We start from the raw sequence: 16,185 nt of genomic DNA on the forward strand, positions 1-16,185 counted from the left end.
GAAGCTGACACAAAATAGTTTATTGAAGGAAAAACGAGGGGAGAGGGGTCAGGTGGGAAAGTGCTGGAATGTGAGGAGTCTGCCCCTTCAGGAACTAGAGCAGGTGGGGCGCTGTCGGAGAGCACCCTCAGCGGGTTCGGAGCTGCCCAAAGTTTCTGGGACAGGGGCAGAAGCAGGAGCAGGAGCAGAAGCAGAAGCAGGAGCAGGCAGGTTGGCCTCCGTCAGCAGAGCTGCATCTTCCCAGGAGCCTGAACCTGGGCCAGGAAAGGGAAAAACAAAATCCCAAATGGGATATTAGATTAACTGGGGGTCCCACCCAGGACACGCTGCAGGATGCCCCTCACCATCACTGGCCTCAGGCTCTAGCTCCTCTTCTCCGCTCAGGGGCTGCTGATCTGGTTTCTCCTCCTCAGACAGCTGACCCTCTGCAGCCAAAAGGGGAACACAGGGGTCAGACCCAGATACTCAAGGAGAAAGCCAAGGAGTCAGGAAGGAGAGAGTGTGGCGGCTGCGCCATACCTGTCCCCGAGGGATCTTCAGGGCTCTCACCATCCTCTGTAACATCTGATTGTGGAGTTGACTCCTCCTGGCCTTCAGGCCCTGTGCCTCAAAAGCAGGAGAGGACAGGTTAGGGTTCGGGTAGCTGTACCTGGATGGCAGTGTCAACCTCACCTTCCTCACCTTTCCTTTGACCCTTGTCTCAGTCGGTGATACCCTAAGCCTCATACTGGATGAAGCAGGGACTCCCTCTGGTCCAGGCCAGCTCAACCTAGCCCACCTCAACAGCTCCCCAACCAACACCTTTACCAGGCTGATGAGCAGAGATCCTTCGTTGGACTTCCTTCCGGGAATTGTCTCTTTTTCGGATGTTAACCTGTGGAGGAAAAACCACTGAGCAGCAGGGACTGACTTCCCTCACTAACAATCAGGGCCCTCACACCCTAACCCCCAACATAACCCTGACCACCCACAAAGATCAAAGAGACAAAAGGGGGTCCTTGCTCCTTTCCACCTGCAAAGAGAAGCGGTGTCTGGGCCAGATGCCCCCCCACACCCACTGCATGTAGCTGAAGAGCACGATGACGCTGAGGAAGGTGAAGTTGCTGGCGACACCTATGAAGGCACAGGTCATCGGGAAGTTGTACAGCAGGTATCTGAGGCAGGAAGTAGGGACAAGAAGGGAGTAGCAGTTACCAGAGAGCACTGGCCTTCTCATGTCCCAGAAATAATTTCTAGGGCAATTCAAGTGAGTTTGGCTACAGCCGGCTCTGCTGCCCCTGCCTCCCACCCGCACAGTTCCCAGAACCTGCTGTACCAGGTTCCAACAAAGGCCAAGGACCTTGGGAAGTCTCCTGTGGGAGGGCCATAGGCCACAGCCTCAATGTTGTCTGTCTCTCAAGAGTCACCCCAACTCTTGCTGAGCCAACGGTTCAAGACAGTAGCTCTCAACTCTGTCAGCCCATCAGCCTTCCTTGGGGTGCTTTTTTTTTTTTTTTTTTTTTTTTTTTGAGACGGAGTCTTGCTCGGTAGCCCGGGCTGGAGTGCAGTGGCCCGATCTCAGCTCACTGCAAGCTCTGCCTCCCGGGTTTACGCCATTCTCCTGCCTCAGCCTCCCAAGTAGCTGGGACTACAGGCGCCCGCCACCTCGCCCGGCTAGTTTTTTTGTATTTTTAGTAGAGACGGGGTTTCACGGTGTTAGCCAGGATGGTCTCGATCTCCTGACCTCGTGATCCGCCCGTCTCGGCCTCCCAAAGTGCTGGGATTACAGGCTTGAGCCACCGCGCCCGGCCCCTTGGGGTGCTTTAAAAAATTCTGCTCACAGGCCGGACATGGTGGCTCACGCCTACAATCCCAGCACTTTGGGAGGCTGAGGCGGGTGGATCACAAGGTCAGGAGATAGAGACCATCCTGGCTAACACGGTGAAACTCCATCTCTACTAAAAATACAAAAAAAAAAAATGAGCCAGGTGTGGAGGGGGGTGCCTGTAGTCCCAGTCACTCAGGAGGCTGAGGCAGGAGAATGGCGTGAACCCGAGAGGTGGAGCTTACAGTAAGCCGAGATCGCGCCACTGCACTCCAGCCTGGGCAACACAGCGAGACACTCTCTCAAAAATAAATAAATAGGGCCGGGCGCGGTGGCTCAAGCCTGTAATCCCAGCACTTTGGGAGGCCGAGATGGGTGGATCACGAGGTCAGGAGATCGAGACCATCCTGGCTAACACAGTGAAACCCCGTCTCTACTAAAAAATACAAAAAACTAGCCGGGCGAGGTGGCGGGTGCCTGTAGTCCCAGCTACTCGGGAGGCTGAGGCAGGAGAATGGCGTGAACCCGGGAGGCAGAGCTTGCAGTGAGCCGAGATCTGGCCACTGCACTCCAGCCTGGGTGACAGAGCAAGACTCCGTCTCAAAAAAAATAAAATTAAAAAAAAAAAAAAAAGAAAAATAAATAAATAAAATAAATCTGCTCACTTGGGTGGAGCCCTCAGTCCTGGATTTCTGGGTGGAAGGCAGGGCAGAGGGAAGATGAAAACGGATGATGGAGGGTGGCAGGGGTAAAAAATAAAAATGTAAAATTCTGATGCCTAGACAAGACCTTAACAAATCCTGGTTCAGCTGGTCTGGGTGGGGTGCCCAAGGGTGTTTTTAAAAAGTTCCCCAGGGAGCTGATAGGCCAGTATACAGCAGCTTTGAGACCCTCTGGCCTATGTGAAACCCAGCTCAGCTCTGCTCTGTGAACCCATTACCTCTGCTTGGGACCCCCTTGGTGGAAGGTTAGCCCTCATGGGAGTTGCCCAAGGTCCACTCCAGTTGGCCCCTCACCTGAGCCCAGTGAAGTGCGCGTGGATGCGGAGGTAGGCTCCGTAAAGCTGGATGCGCTTGCTGTGGATCTCAATGATCGCTCCAGTGGTTGGCACATACTGCGAGGGAGGGGGTGAGGGCGGCGTCAGGCCAGGGCCCTGCCGCTGGCACTCTTACCCTCCCCATCTGAGCCTCACTTCCAGCCTCTCAGTTGTGATGTCTCCTGAGCCTGGAGGCTCCTCAGGTAGAATCCTGGGCTAATGGGAGGGGCTATCTCCTAGTCATCGTTCACCTCACTTACCGAGTTCTCTCTATAGTCTGCGTAGAGTTCCACCTCCAGCAGCTGCTTCTGCTCTGCAAAGCCAAACAGCAGGAGGCTAGAGAAGACCAGTGTGTCCAGCATCTGGAGCAGGTCTGAGCGGTAATGCAGCATCACCTGCCGGGGGTGGGAAGCAGAGGCTGGGAACAGGTGCGCCAGATCCCCATGACCCTATCTACCCCTCAACCATCCCTGAGTAGTCTATGAAGGTGGCTTCTTCCTCAGGTCCCCGGCTCCCTCACCTTCACTTCCTACCCCTCAGTCTTCATCCAACCATTCCAATTGCTTGAACCTCTCCCCCTACCCAACCATACTCTATTATAGAGCAAAGGCCCCTCCTTCCAAGAAACCTTCCTGGATTAAGCCCAACACTGTCTCTGATCTGCCTTTCCCACCAAGTAGTTCTGTAATCCAGTATGGGATCTAAGTCCCAGTGCACCATCTGAAGCTTTTTTCCCCCATGTAGATGTCAGGAATTTGCTTCATGATGAGGTTGTGTTGTTAATTAATGGAAGAATGGAGTCTTAACATTTATTAGGCCAGGTGCGATGGCTCACACCTGTAATTGCAGCACTTTGGGAGGCTGAGGTGGTTGAATCATTTGAGACCAGGAGTTTGAGACCAGCTTGGTCAACATGGTGAAACCCCACCTCTACTAAAAATACAAAAATTAGCCAGGTGTGGTGGTGGGCACCTGTAGTCCCAGCTACTTGGGAGGCTGAGGCAGGAGAATCGCTTGAACCCAGGAGGTGAAGGCTGCAGTGAGCCGAGATCACGCCACTGCACTCCAGCCTGGGCGACAGAGCGAGATCTCTATCTCAAAAACAAAAAAAACATTGAACAGCCACTATGTGCTAATAGGAATTTTACATTTCCCCATTGAATGCAAACTACTCTTGCTATGAGGCAGTTACTATTATACCCATTTTATAATACTTTATTTTATTTATTTTTTTTTTTGAGACGGAGTCTCGCGCTGTGTCACCCAGGCTGGAGTGCAGTGGCGCGATCTCGGCTCACTGCAAGCTCCGCCTCCCAGGTTCACGCCATTCTCCTGCCTCAGCCTCCGAGTAGCTGGGACTACAGTCGCCCGCCACCACGCCCGGCTAGTTTTTTGTATTTTTAGTAGAGACGGGGTTTCACCATGTTAGCCAGGATGGTCTCGATTTCCTGACCTCGTGATCCACCCGCCTCGGCCTCCCAAAGTGCTGGGATTACAGGCTTGAGCCACCGCGCCCGGCCTCCATTTTATAATACTTTATACCCAAGAAGTTAAGTCAGGTGACCCACAGCTAGCTTGTTTCTGAATGAGGACACAAACCCATGTCTGTCTGGCGTTAAAGTCTGTTTTCTGAGAGCAGCTCCACTCTTCAAACTTAACCCCAAAGCTGGGTGTGCTCATGAGATACCTGGGGTGTCTGGCAAAGGTTTCTGGTTTGGTAAGCTGATTCCTTTTCTTTTCTTTTTTTTTTTTTAAAGACAAAGTTTTGCTCTTGTTGCCCAGGCTGGAATACAGTGGTGCGATCTCGGCTCACCACAACCTCTGCCTCCCGGGTTCAAGCAATTCTCCTGCCTCAGCTTCCTGAGTAGCTGGGATTACAGGCATGCACCACCATGCCCAACTAATTTTGTGTTTTAAGTAGAGACAGGGTTTCTCCGTGTTGGTCAGGCTGGTCTCAAATTCTGGTCCTCAGGTGATCTACCCACCTTGACCTCCCAAAGTGTTGGGATTACAGGCGTGAGCCACTGCGCCCGGCCTTGATTCCTTTCTTTATCCTGATGTGTCTGTGACCTCAAAGCCAAGGGTATTTCCTTCTGTGGAATCCCTACCCAGACATTCTTTTTTTTTTTTTTTGAGACGGTCTTGCTCTGTTGCCCAGCAGGGAGAACAGTGGTGCAATCTCGGCTCACTGCAGACTCAACCTCCCAGGTTCAAGCGATCCTCCCACCTCAGCCTCTAGAGTAGCCGGGACTACAGTCGTGTGCCACCATGCCCAGTTAATTTTTTAAACGTTTTTTGTAGAGATGGGTTTCGCCATGTTTCCCAGGCCAGTCTTGAACTCTTGGGCTCAAGCCATCTGCCTGCCTCGGCCTCCCAAACTGCTAGGATTACAGGCATGAGCCACCGCATCCGGCCCCCTACCCATTCTGATCCTGCTATCTTCCTCCACACCTTCTCAGACAGGCCACAAACACTTACCGAACGCGAAGAAGTGGAGATGATTCGGCCACCTCTGGTGTAGCAGGAAATGGTGACCAAGAACATGCCCAAATCTTGATTCACAGGGGACTCCGGCAGCTCAAGCTCTAAGGTAACACGATACGGCTGTCCATACATCAGCACCTGCCGAAGGTAGCCCCCATTTCTTTTAAAAAATTTTTGTTGAAAATGTACTGTCCCTATTCCACCTCCCTCCTAGCCCCCCAACACCCCCAAATACTCGGCCACAACCCTCTTGGGTGGCCTAACAGGCCTTTCAATCTGTCATCCCAAGAAGGTGCTGCCCCCTTCTGGTGGCTGGAGCCTCCCATGTCCAGGTCTTCGGTATCCTGTTGGCTCTCCTGAATCAGACTCGCTACCTTGTTCCCAGAAAGGCTGTGTCACGTTTCTTTTCCAAAAGTGAACCGTCATATTGCCAACTGGGCCATCTGTGACTCTGGCATATGTGCCGGTGGGGCTGTCCCCAGGGCCCAACCTGCCCTGTCTTACATTATTAATTAATCAAGTACTGACAGTGCTCAATCTCCCCAGCCAGCTTTGGCACAGTCATCCTCGCTCCAGATCATCTTTTTGCCATTCTAGGTCCCTTATCTTGGTTCTGTTGGTAGCACCCCAAGACTCAGAGTAGGAAGACTCCTTCACAGGTATCACTCTCAAGAGGTTAAAGATTTGCCACCAAACATGTCCTAGTTTTACCTATTTCTATGTTCTTCTAACCCCTTTATTGATTCATATCTAGCAACAAGGCCCTCACACAGTAGTACATAAAAATCACAGGGGTGAGGATAAAGCTTTTGTTTTTAATCAGAGGTAATGGGTTAAAAAAAAAAAAAAAGGGTTAGCCAGGTGCAGTGGCTCATGCCTGTAATCCCAGCACTTTGGGAGGCCGAGGCAGGTGGATCACCTGAGGTCAGGAGTTCGAGAACAGCCTGGTCAACATGGTGAAACCCTGTCTCTACTAAAAATACAAAAATTAGCCGGGCATGGTGGCAGGCACCTGCAATCCCAGCTACTCGGGAGGCTGAGATGAGTGTAACACAAGGTCAGGAGTTCAAAACAAGCCTGGCCAAGACGGTGAAACCTTGTCTCTACTAAAAATACAAAAATTAGCTGGGGTGGCCGGGCGCGGTGGCTCACGCCTGTAATCCCAGCACTTTGGGAGGCCGAGGCGGGCGGATCACAAGGTCAGGAGATCGAGACCACGGTGAAACCTCGTCTCTACTAAAAATACAAAAAATTAGCCGGGCGCGGTTGTGGGCGCCTGTAGTCCCAGCTACTCGGGAGGCTGAGGCAGGAGAATGGCGGGAACCCGGGAGGCGGAGCTTGCAGTGAGCTGAGATCCGGCCACTGCACTCCAGCCTGGGCGACAGAGCGAGACTCCGTCTCAAAAAAAAAAAAAAAAAAAAAAATTAGCTGGGCATGGTAGCAGGCACCTGTAATCCCAGCTACTCGGGAGGCTGAGGCAGAGAATTGCTTGAACCTGGGAAGCGGAGGTTGCAGTCAGCTGAAATCATGCCACTGTACTCCAGCCTGGGCGACAATGCAAGATTCTGTCTCAAAACAAAAAAACAAAAAACTATCTGTTGAAGAAAATGGATTCCATGAGATTCCTACCCTCTGTAGATACCAGAAAATTAAGCCAGTTGCTTCATAAACCTTTTTTTTTTTTTTTGAAGACAAGGTCTTGCTCTGTCACCCAGGCTGGAAGGCAGTGGCATGATCATGGCTCACTGTGCCTGGAACTTCTGGGCTCAATCTGTCCTCCTGCCTCAGCCTCCAAAGTACCTGAGACCATAGGAACTATAGGCACATGCAATGACACCCAACTAAAAAAAATTTTTTTTTAGGAGACACAGGGGTCTTGCTTTGTTGCTCAGCCTATGAATTCTTCCCCTCAACCACTCCCCCAGTCTATTAATTCTTTTCTTTTTTGAGACAGGGTCTTGCTCTGTCACCAAGGTTGGAGTGCAGTGGTGTGATCACAGCTCACTGCAGCCTCAACCTCCTGGGCTCAATTGATCTTCCTGCATCAGCCTCCTGAGTAGCTGGAACTATAGGCATGAGCCACCACACCCAGCTAATTTTTTTTTTTTTTTTGTAGAGACGGGGTCTGTCTCACTGTGTTGCCCAAGTTGGTCTTGAACTGCTGGGCTCAATGAATCCGCCTTGGCCTCCCAAAGTGCTTAGATTACAGGTGTGAGCCACTGCCGTTGGCCCAAATTCTTTGAAACATTAAAATAGGTAGTTCTCTTAGCCAGGCGTGGTGGTGCCTGCCTGCAGTCCCAACTACTGAGGAGACTTAGGCAGGAGGATCCCTTGAGCCCAGGAGTTTGAAGCTACAATCAGCTATGATTGAGCCACTGCACTCCAATTGGGGTGACAGAATGAGACCCCAACTCAAAAAAAAAAAAAAATTAATCTCCTCCAAGGGGATCCACAGAATTTAATACTAAAACCTTGTGAATAAATCCATGCCTTTGTTCACATTTGTCTGCTTGATGGGCAGATTCTCCTCCTTCTCTAACACTCTCATGTAATATTCACCCTTCCTTAAAAGATCCACTTTGGGTCGGGCACAGTGGCTCAAGCCTGTAATCCCAACACTTTGGGAGGCTGAGGTAGGTGGACTACCAGGTCAGGAGTTCGAGATCAGCCTGGCCAATGTGGTGAAACCCCATCTCTACTAAAAAAAATACAAAAATTAGCTGGACGTGGTGGCGGGCGCCTGCAATCCCAGCCACTAAGGAAGTTAAGGCAAGACAATCACTTGAAGCCGGGAGGCAGAGGTTGCAGTGAGGCAAGATCACACCAGTGCACTCCAGCCTGGGCAACAGAGAGAGACTCCGTATCAAGAAGAAAAAACAAAACAAAACAAAACAAAAAACAAAAAAAGATCTGCTTTGAACATCGCCATCTCCATTGTCTTAAACTATCCCAGAAAACACTGATCTAATTCTTCACAAATTATTCTGGAATGCAAAATCCACATCCTTTTTTTTTTTTTTTGAGACGGAGTCTTACTCTGTCGCCCAGGTTGGAGTACAATGGCATGATCTTGGCTCACTGTGACCTCTACCCCTTGGGTTCAAACGATTCTCCCGTCTCAGCCTCCCAAGTAGCTGGGACTACAGGCACATGCCACCACGCCTGGCTAATTTTTGTATTTTGAGATGGGGTTTCACCATATTGGTCAGGCTGGTCTTGAACCCTGACCTCAGGTGATCCACCCGCCTTGACCTCCCAAAGTGCTGGGATTACAGGTGTGAGCCACCATGCCTGGCCAGAATCCACATCTTACAGTTTGCCACTTAAATACATGCAAATGTATGCAATGTATAGTTTTCCATCAATGCTGTGAGCTCATTGAGAGCAGCGATCACATCTACTTCTAGCAAGCCGTTACACACAGTGGACAGATTATTTCATTCATTAATTCATTTAAAAATGTTCATTGTCAACAAACAAAATGTTCAACCTCTTCTAATTATCAGGGACATGGGCTGAATTTGCTCTCATCCTCCTTTTTTTCCTCCCTTCCTCATGTGACAGTCTCACACCTGATCATTTCAGTTCAGGCTCCCTCCCTTGGCTCCCTGTCTCCCCATTATGATCTCAGCAATGGGCCACAAAACTGTATGCACCATTCCAGGTACTGCGGCTTTCTCATTTCTTCTCAATAAAGTTATTTGTTATTATTTATTTTTTTGAGATGGAATCTGCTCTGTCACCAGGCTGCAGTGCAGTGCCGCGATCTCAGCTCACTGCAACCTCTGCCTCCTGGGTTCAAGCGACTCTCCTGCTTCAGCCTCCCGAGTAGCTGGGATTACAGGTGTGCGCCACCACGCCCAGCTAATTTTTGTATTTTTAGTAGAGACAGTGTTTCACCATGTTGGCCCAGATGGTCTCGATCTCTTGACCTCATGATCCCCTGCCTCGGCCTCCCAAACTGTTGGGATTACAAGCGTGAGCCACCGTGCCTGACCTCTATTTTTTTTTTTTTTTTTGACACAGCGTCTTACTCTGTCACCCAGGCTGGAGTGCAGTGGTGTGATCTTGGCTCACCACAACCCATGCCTCCTGGGTTCCAGCGATTCTCCTGCCTCAGCCTGCCAAGCAGCTGGGACTACAAATGTACGGCAGCACACCTGGCTAATTTTTGTATTTTTAGTAAAGACGGGGTTTCCCCATGTTGGTCAGGCTGGTCTCAAACTCCTGACCTTGTGATCTGCTTGCACTGGCCTTCCAAAGGGTTGGGACAACAGGTGTGAGCCACTGTGCCCAGCCTATTATTATTGAGACAGAGTCTTGCTCTGTCACCCAGGCTGCAGTGCAGTGGTGTGATCTCGGCTCACTGCAACCTCTGCCTGCCGGGTTTAAGTGCTTCTCCTGCCTCAGCCTCCTGAGTAGCTGGGATTACAGGCCTGCGCCACCACGCTTGGCTAATTTTTGTATTTTTAGTAGAAATGGGGTTTGACTGTGTTGGCCAGGCTGGTCTTGAACTCCTGACCTCAGGTGATCCACCTGTCTCCTCAGCCTCCCAAAGTGCTGAGATTACAGGTGTGAGCCACTACACCTGGTTATAATCCTAACACTTTGGGTGGCTGAGTCGGGAGGACCACTTGAGCCTAGTAGTTTGAGATGAGCCTAGGCAACATAGTAAGACCTTGTCTCTACTAAAAATTAAAAAAAAAAAAAAAAGGTCAGCTGGGCATGGTAGCACACACCTGTAGTCCCAGCTACTTGGAAGATCACTTGAACCTGGGAGGTTAAGGCTGCTGTGAGCCACGATCGCATCACTGCACTCCAGGCTGGGTGACAGGGCAAAACCTTGTCTCAAAACATAAAATAAAATAGAACCCCAGACTCTATAGTTTATACTCTTCCCTTCAGAGGTGTGACATTCTATCATTAGATCAGTTTCCTCCCAAGTACCACTTTTGAAAAATAACTTCAGGCTGGGCATGGTGGCTCATGCCTGTAATCCCAGCACTTTGGGAGGCTGAGGTGGGCAGACCACCTGAGATCACGAGTTCAAGACCAGCCTGGCCTACGTGATGAAACCCCATATCTATTAAAAATACAAAAATCAGCTAGGTATGCTGGCATACACCTGTAACCCCAGCTACTCGGGAGGCTGAGGCAGGAGAACTGATTGAACCCAGGAGGCAGAGGTTGCAGCGAGCTGAAATCGTGCCATTGCACTCTAGCCTGGGTGACAGGAAAGAAACTCCGTCTCAAAATAAATAAATAAATAAATAAATAAATAAATAAATAAATAAAAATAACTTGAGGCTGGGTGTGGTTGCTCACTCATGTAATTCCAGCGCTTTTGGAGGCTGAGGTGGGTGGATCACCTGAGGTCAGGAGTTTTAGACCAGCCTGACCAACATGGTGAAACCCTGTCTCTGCTAAAAATACAAAATTAACCCAGGCGTGGTGATGGAGTTGCCTGTAATCCCAGGTGCACTTCGGCTGAGGTGGGAGAATACCCAGTCCCGGGTGGTGGGGGTTGCAGTCCCGGCCACGGTGACGGCAGGGCTCTGTCTCAAAAAAAAAAAAAGAAAGAGAAAAAGAACCTATCCTTTATCAAGCCTCCTTCCAGTTTGCCACCACCATAGGGCCCAGTCCCCATATGCATTTCTCAGGGTTCCCAGAGGACTGGCCAGATGCCAGTGTGACGTCCCATTGTTGACGTCACACTGGCATCTGGCCAGTCCTCTGGCACAGTACCCTTTGTAATGACAGGCTGCACATATTTGATAACAGTTTCATAATTTTATATAAATGCTTTCAAAACTCTTGGGTAGATGCCCATCTTATTCCAATGTAATAACTGATTTGTTCAGTAAGGTCTAAAACATTGCTTACTTCACCTAGCAGATATTGCTTATTTTACCTAGCAGATAAATAGATAATACTTCACCTGATACAGATGGTCCTTAATTTACGATGGGGTTACATTCCGATAAACCCATCTAAGTTGAAACTATCATAAGCTGAAAATGCATTTAATACACCTAGCCTAAAGAACTTCATAGCGGCTGGGCGTGGTGGCTCATGCCTGTAATCCCAGCACTTTGGGAGGCCGAGGCGGGTGGATCACAAGGTCAGGAGATCGAGACCACGGTGAAACCCTGTCTCTACTAAAATTACAAAAAATTAGCCGGGCGCGGTGGCGGGCGCCTGTAGTCCCAGCTACTCGGGAGGCTGAGGCAGGAGAATGGCGGGAACCTGGGAGGCGGAGCTTGCAGTGAGCCAAGATTGCGCCACTGCACTCCAGCCTGGGGGACAGAGCGAGACTCCGTCTCAAAAAAAAAAAAAAAAAAAAAAAAAAGAACTTCATAGCTTATTTAGCCTAGCCTATCTTGAACATGCTCAGAATATTTACGTTAGCCTACCTATAGTTGGTTAAAATCATCTAACACAAAGCCTATACTTATAATAAAGTAGTGAATATCTCATGTGATTTATTGAATACTGTACTGAAAGTGAAAAACAGGCTGAGTGCAGTGGCTGACGCCTATAATCCCAGCACTTTGGGAGGCCACGGCGGGCAGATCACAAGGTCAAGAGATCCAGACTATCCCAGCCAACATGGTGAAATCCCATCCCTACTAAAAATACAAAAAAATTAGCTGGGTGTGGTGGCGCGCGCCTGTAGTGCAAGCTACTCAGGAGGCTGAGGCAGGAGAATCGCTTGAACCCGGGAGGTGGAGGTTACAGTGAGCCAAGATTGCACCACTGCACTCCAGCCTGGCAACAGAGACTCTGTCTCAAAAACAAAAAAAAGAGTGAAAAACAGAATGGTTGTACAGGTACGTGAAGTACAGTGTCTACGGAATGTATGTCACTTTTGCACCACTGTGAAGTTGAAAAATTGTTAAGTTGAATTATCGTAAGTCAGGGACTATGTTGAGAAAGAACACGTCTAACACCTGCTGCAGAAATATCAATCAACACACACAACTCATTTTAATTTCTTTTTTTTTTTTTTTTTTTTGAGACGGAGTCTCGCTCTGTCGCCCAGGCTGGAGTGCAGTGGCGCAATCTCGGCTCACTGCAAGCTCCGCCTCCCGGGTTCACGCCATTCTCCTGCCTCAGCCTCCCGAGTAGCTGGGACTACAGGTGCCCGCCACTGCGCCCGGCTAATTTTTTCTATTTTTAGTAGAGACGGAGTTTCACCATGGTCTCGATCTCCTGACCTTGTGATCCGCCCACCTCGGCCTCCCAAAGTGCTGGGATTACAGGCGTGAGCCACCGCGCCCGGCCTTAATTTCTTTTCCTTCAAAGCCTTCCTCTTAGTCTTTTTTTTTTCCCTAAGACGAAGCTTCATTCTTGTTGCCGGCTGGAGTACTATGGCGTGATCTCGGCTCACCGAAACCTCCTCCTCCCGGGTTCAAGTGATTCTCCTGCCTCAGCATCCTGAATAGCTGGGATTACAGGCATGTGCCACCACGCCCAGCTAATTTTGTATTTTTAGGAGACACAGGGTTTCTCCATGTTGGTCAGGCTGGTCTCGAACTCCCAACCTCAGGTGATCTGCCTGCCTCAGCCTCCCAAAGTAGTGGGATTACAGGCGTGAGCCACCGCACCTGGCCAGTCTCTTATTACTCAATTTCTGCTCTCTAGGCCTTTCTCAAGTCTTCCTATTCCGAATCATTAAAGCTCTAATGAAACCTTTCTCTAGTTCCGATACTCACCCGATCACGTCCACCCTTAGTCAGTGAGACATTGGCAACAGGGAAGGAGCAGAGTGAGGTGGTGGAGGAATCACAGTCGGTCCTAAATGAGAATGGAGGAGGATACTCTGCTAAGTTCGTCTTACTAGTCCGTCCACACACCTTGGCCCCCTAAGGCTCCCCTGCCCTCCTCCCTTCTCTCAGAACAGGCACCCTTCTCTATGTTACAAAGATGAAGAACAAATGTGGCCAGGAGATTCAAGATACCAGAATGATTATTTCATTCTCTTCCTATGACTTCAATGTATGTCCTCTCATTAGAGCAGATGTTCTTAGATGGGAATCTACAGATACTTAATTAAATAGTTTCACACTTTAGTGTTTCTAAAGACTTAAGGAGCTTGATAAAAATGTAAATTCCAGGGCCAGGCAGTGATGGCTCACGCCTGTAATCCCAGCACTTTTGGAGGCCAAGGTGGGCGGATCACCTGAGGTCAGGAGTTTAAGACCAGCCTGAACAACATGGAGACACCCTATCTCTACTAAAAATACAAAATTAGCCAGGCGTGGTGGCGCGTGCCTGTAATCCCAGCTACTCGGAATGCTGGGGAAGAATAATCACCTGAACTTGGAGGCAGAGGTTGTAGTGAGCCAAGATCACGCCACCGCACTCCAGCCTGGGCAACAAGAATGAAACTCCATCTCAAAAAAAAAAAAGTAATTTCCAGGGTCCCACCCCAAGAGATTCTGATTTGGTAGCTCTGGTCTGGGTCCCAGTTTGAGAAAACACCTCCAAAAGGATCTACAGATGGTTATTAAGAGGCTCACGAACCCTTTCAATTGTAGGCAAATTTGCACGTCGGGGTGTGGGCGCAGCATATGCCTAGGCATGTATATACGTTTTTATGGCAGGAAGGGCCATAAGATCCATTTCCTACAAGTTTAAGAAGCTCTGCTTTAGAAACTATAGCTCCAGACCAGGGACTTAAGGGAAAAAATGACTTTAAACCATTGATTATACGCCTTTCTCGGCATCTGTTGACAGGTCCTACAACCACTGTTGAGAAGAGAGAACTAGGCTGGGTGCGGTGGCCCACATCTGTAATCCCAGCACTTTGGGAGGCCGAGGGGGTGGATCATGAGGTCAGGATTTCGAGATCAGCCTGGCCAACATAGTGAAACCCCGTCTCTACTAAAAATACAAAAAAAAATTAGCCAGGTGTGGTGGCAGGCACCTGTAATCCCAGTTACTTGGGAGGCTGAGGCAAGGCAGGAGAATGGCTTCAACCCGGAAGCAGAGGTTGCAGTGAGCTGAGATTGTGCCACTACACTCCAGCCTAGGCAACAGTGCGAGACTGTCTCAAAAAGAAAAAAAAAAAAAAAAAAAAAAAAAGCAGCGAGAACTTGGTGGGGCGCGGTGGCTCACGTCTGTAATCCCAGCATTTTGGGAGGCCGAGGCGGACGGATCACCTGCGTTCAGGAGTTCAAGACCAGCCTAGCCAACATGGTGAAACCCACAGCATTTTGGGAGGCCAAGGTGGGTGGATCACGAGGTCGAGATCGAGACCATCCTGGCTAACATGGTGAAACCCCGTCTCTGCTAAAAAAAAATATTAGCCGGGCGTGGTGGTGGGCGCCTGTATTCCCAGCTACTCAGGAGGCTGAGGCAGGAAAATGGCGTGAACCCGGGAGGCGGAGCTTGCAGTGAGCCGATGTTGCGCCACTGCACTCCAGCCTGGGCGACAGAGCAACACTCCATTAAAAAAAAAAAAAAAAAACCCATCTCTACTAAAAATACAAAAATTAGCCAGGTGTGGTGGCACACACCTGTAATCCCAGCTACTTGGGAGGCTGAGGCATGAGAATCACTTGAACCAGGAAGGCGGAGATTGCAATGAGCAGACACTGTGCCACTTCACTCCAGCCTGGGTGACAGAGCGACTCCATCTCAAAAAAAAAAAAAAAAAAAAGAGAGAATTTGGCATTTGTTAGGGTTTGTAAAATGGGAAGGAACTAAGGGGCCAGTCAAGAGGCAAGACTCTCTGGGAGGCAAATTTATGCACCTACTCATCTTATGTTTCCATAATCTCTATTGTGCAGCAGACTTTCAGGGACTGGGTGTGGGGAAAAGAGAGATCAGACTGTTACTGTGTCTATGTAGAAAGAAGTAGACATAAGAGACTCCATTTTGTTCTGTACTAAGAAAAATTCTTCTGCCTTGAGATGCTGTTAATCTGTAACCCTAGCCCCAACACTGTGCTCGCAGAGACATGCACTGTGTTGACCCAAGGTTTAACAGATTTAGGGCTATGCAGGATGTGCTTTGTTAAAAAAGTGCTTGAGGCCGGGCGCGGTGGCTCACGCCTGTAATCCCTGCACTTTGGGAGGCCGAGGTGGGCAGATCACGAGGTCAGGAGATCGAGACCATCCTGGCGAACACGGTGAAACCCCGTCTCTACTAAAATACAAAAAATTAGCCGGGCGCGGTGGCGGGCGCCTGTAGTCCCAGCTACTCAGGAGGCTGAGGCAGGAGAATGGTGTGAACCCGGGAGGCGGAGCTTGCAGTGAGCCGAGATGGTGCCACTGCACTCCAGCCTGGGCGACAGAGTGAAGACTCCGCCTCAAAAAAAAAAAAAAAGTGCTTGAAGGCAGTATGCTTGTTAAAAGTCATCACCATTCTCTAATCTCAAGTACCCAGGGACACAATACACTGTGGAAGGCCACAGGGACCTCTGCCTAGGAAAGCCAGGTATTGTCCAAGGTTTCTCCCCATGTGATAGCCTGAGATATGGCCCTGTGGAAGGGAAAGACCTGACCGTCCCCCAAGCCTGACACCCATAAAGGGTCTGTGCTGAGGAGGATTAGTAAAAGATGGAAGATCTCTTTGCAGTTGTGGTAAGAGGAAGGCATCTGTCTCCTGCTCCTCCCTGGGCAATGGAATGTAAAACCTGATTGTACATTCTATTTACTGAGATAGGAGAAAACCGCCTTAGGGCTGGAGGTGAGACATGCTAGTGGCAATACTGCTCTTTAATGCACTGAGATGTTTGTATAGGTGCACATCAAGGCACAGCACCTTTTCTTAACCTTGTTTATGAAACAGAGATCTTTGTTGACATGTTTTCCTGCTGACCCTCTCCCCACTATTACCCTATTGTCCTGCCACA

General features: G+C 49.6%; 1 protein-coding gene across 7 annotated transcripts in view; it reads right to left on the reverse strand.

Annotated features, from left to right (window-relative positions):
* BSCL2 (BSCL2 lipid droplet biogenesis associated, seipin) overlaps positions 1-16,185 on the reverse strand; it is a 21,718-nt gene continuing 5,533 nt past the window's right edge. For 3 of the 7 annotated variants that reach the window (XM_009185823.4, XM_021925641.1, XM_009185828.2), the window contains 9 exons: positions 13,040-13,121; positions 5,319-5,462; positions 3,101-3,235; positions 2,821-2,918; positions 1,013-1,154; positions 802-874; positions 520-606; positions 345-425; positions 1-254 (listed from right to left, as the gene is read on the reverse strand). In XM_009185823.4, coding sequence (XP_009184087.1) covers positions 88-254; positions 345-425; positions 520-606; positions 802-874; positions 1,013-1,154; positions 2,821-2,918; positions 3,101-3,235; positions 5,319-5,462; positions 13,040-13,121 — 1,009 coding nt within the window. In that variant the 3' untranslated portion in view covers positions 1-87. The remainder of the gene's footprint in view (positions 255-344; positions 426-519; positions 607-801; positions 875-1,012; positions 1,155-2,820; positions 2,919-3,100; positions 3,236-5,318; positions 5,463-13,039; positions 13,122-16,185) is intronic. The other 4 variants (XM_009185826.1, XM_031653645.1, XM_009185827.1 and 1 more) reach the window with 3 other exon arrangements.

This window comes from Papio anubis, chromosome 12 (genome assembly GCF_008728515.1).
Source record: "Papio anubis isolate 15944 chromosome 12, Panubis1.0, whole genome shotgun sequence".
Taxonomy (NCBI): Eukaryota; Metazoa; Chordata; class Mammalia; order Primates; family Cercopithecidae; genus Papio; species Papio anubis.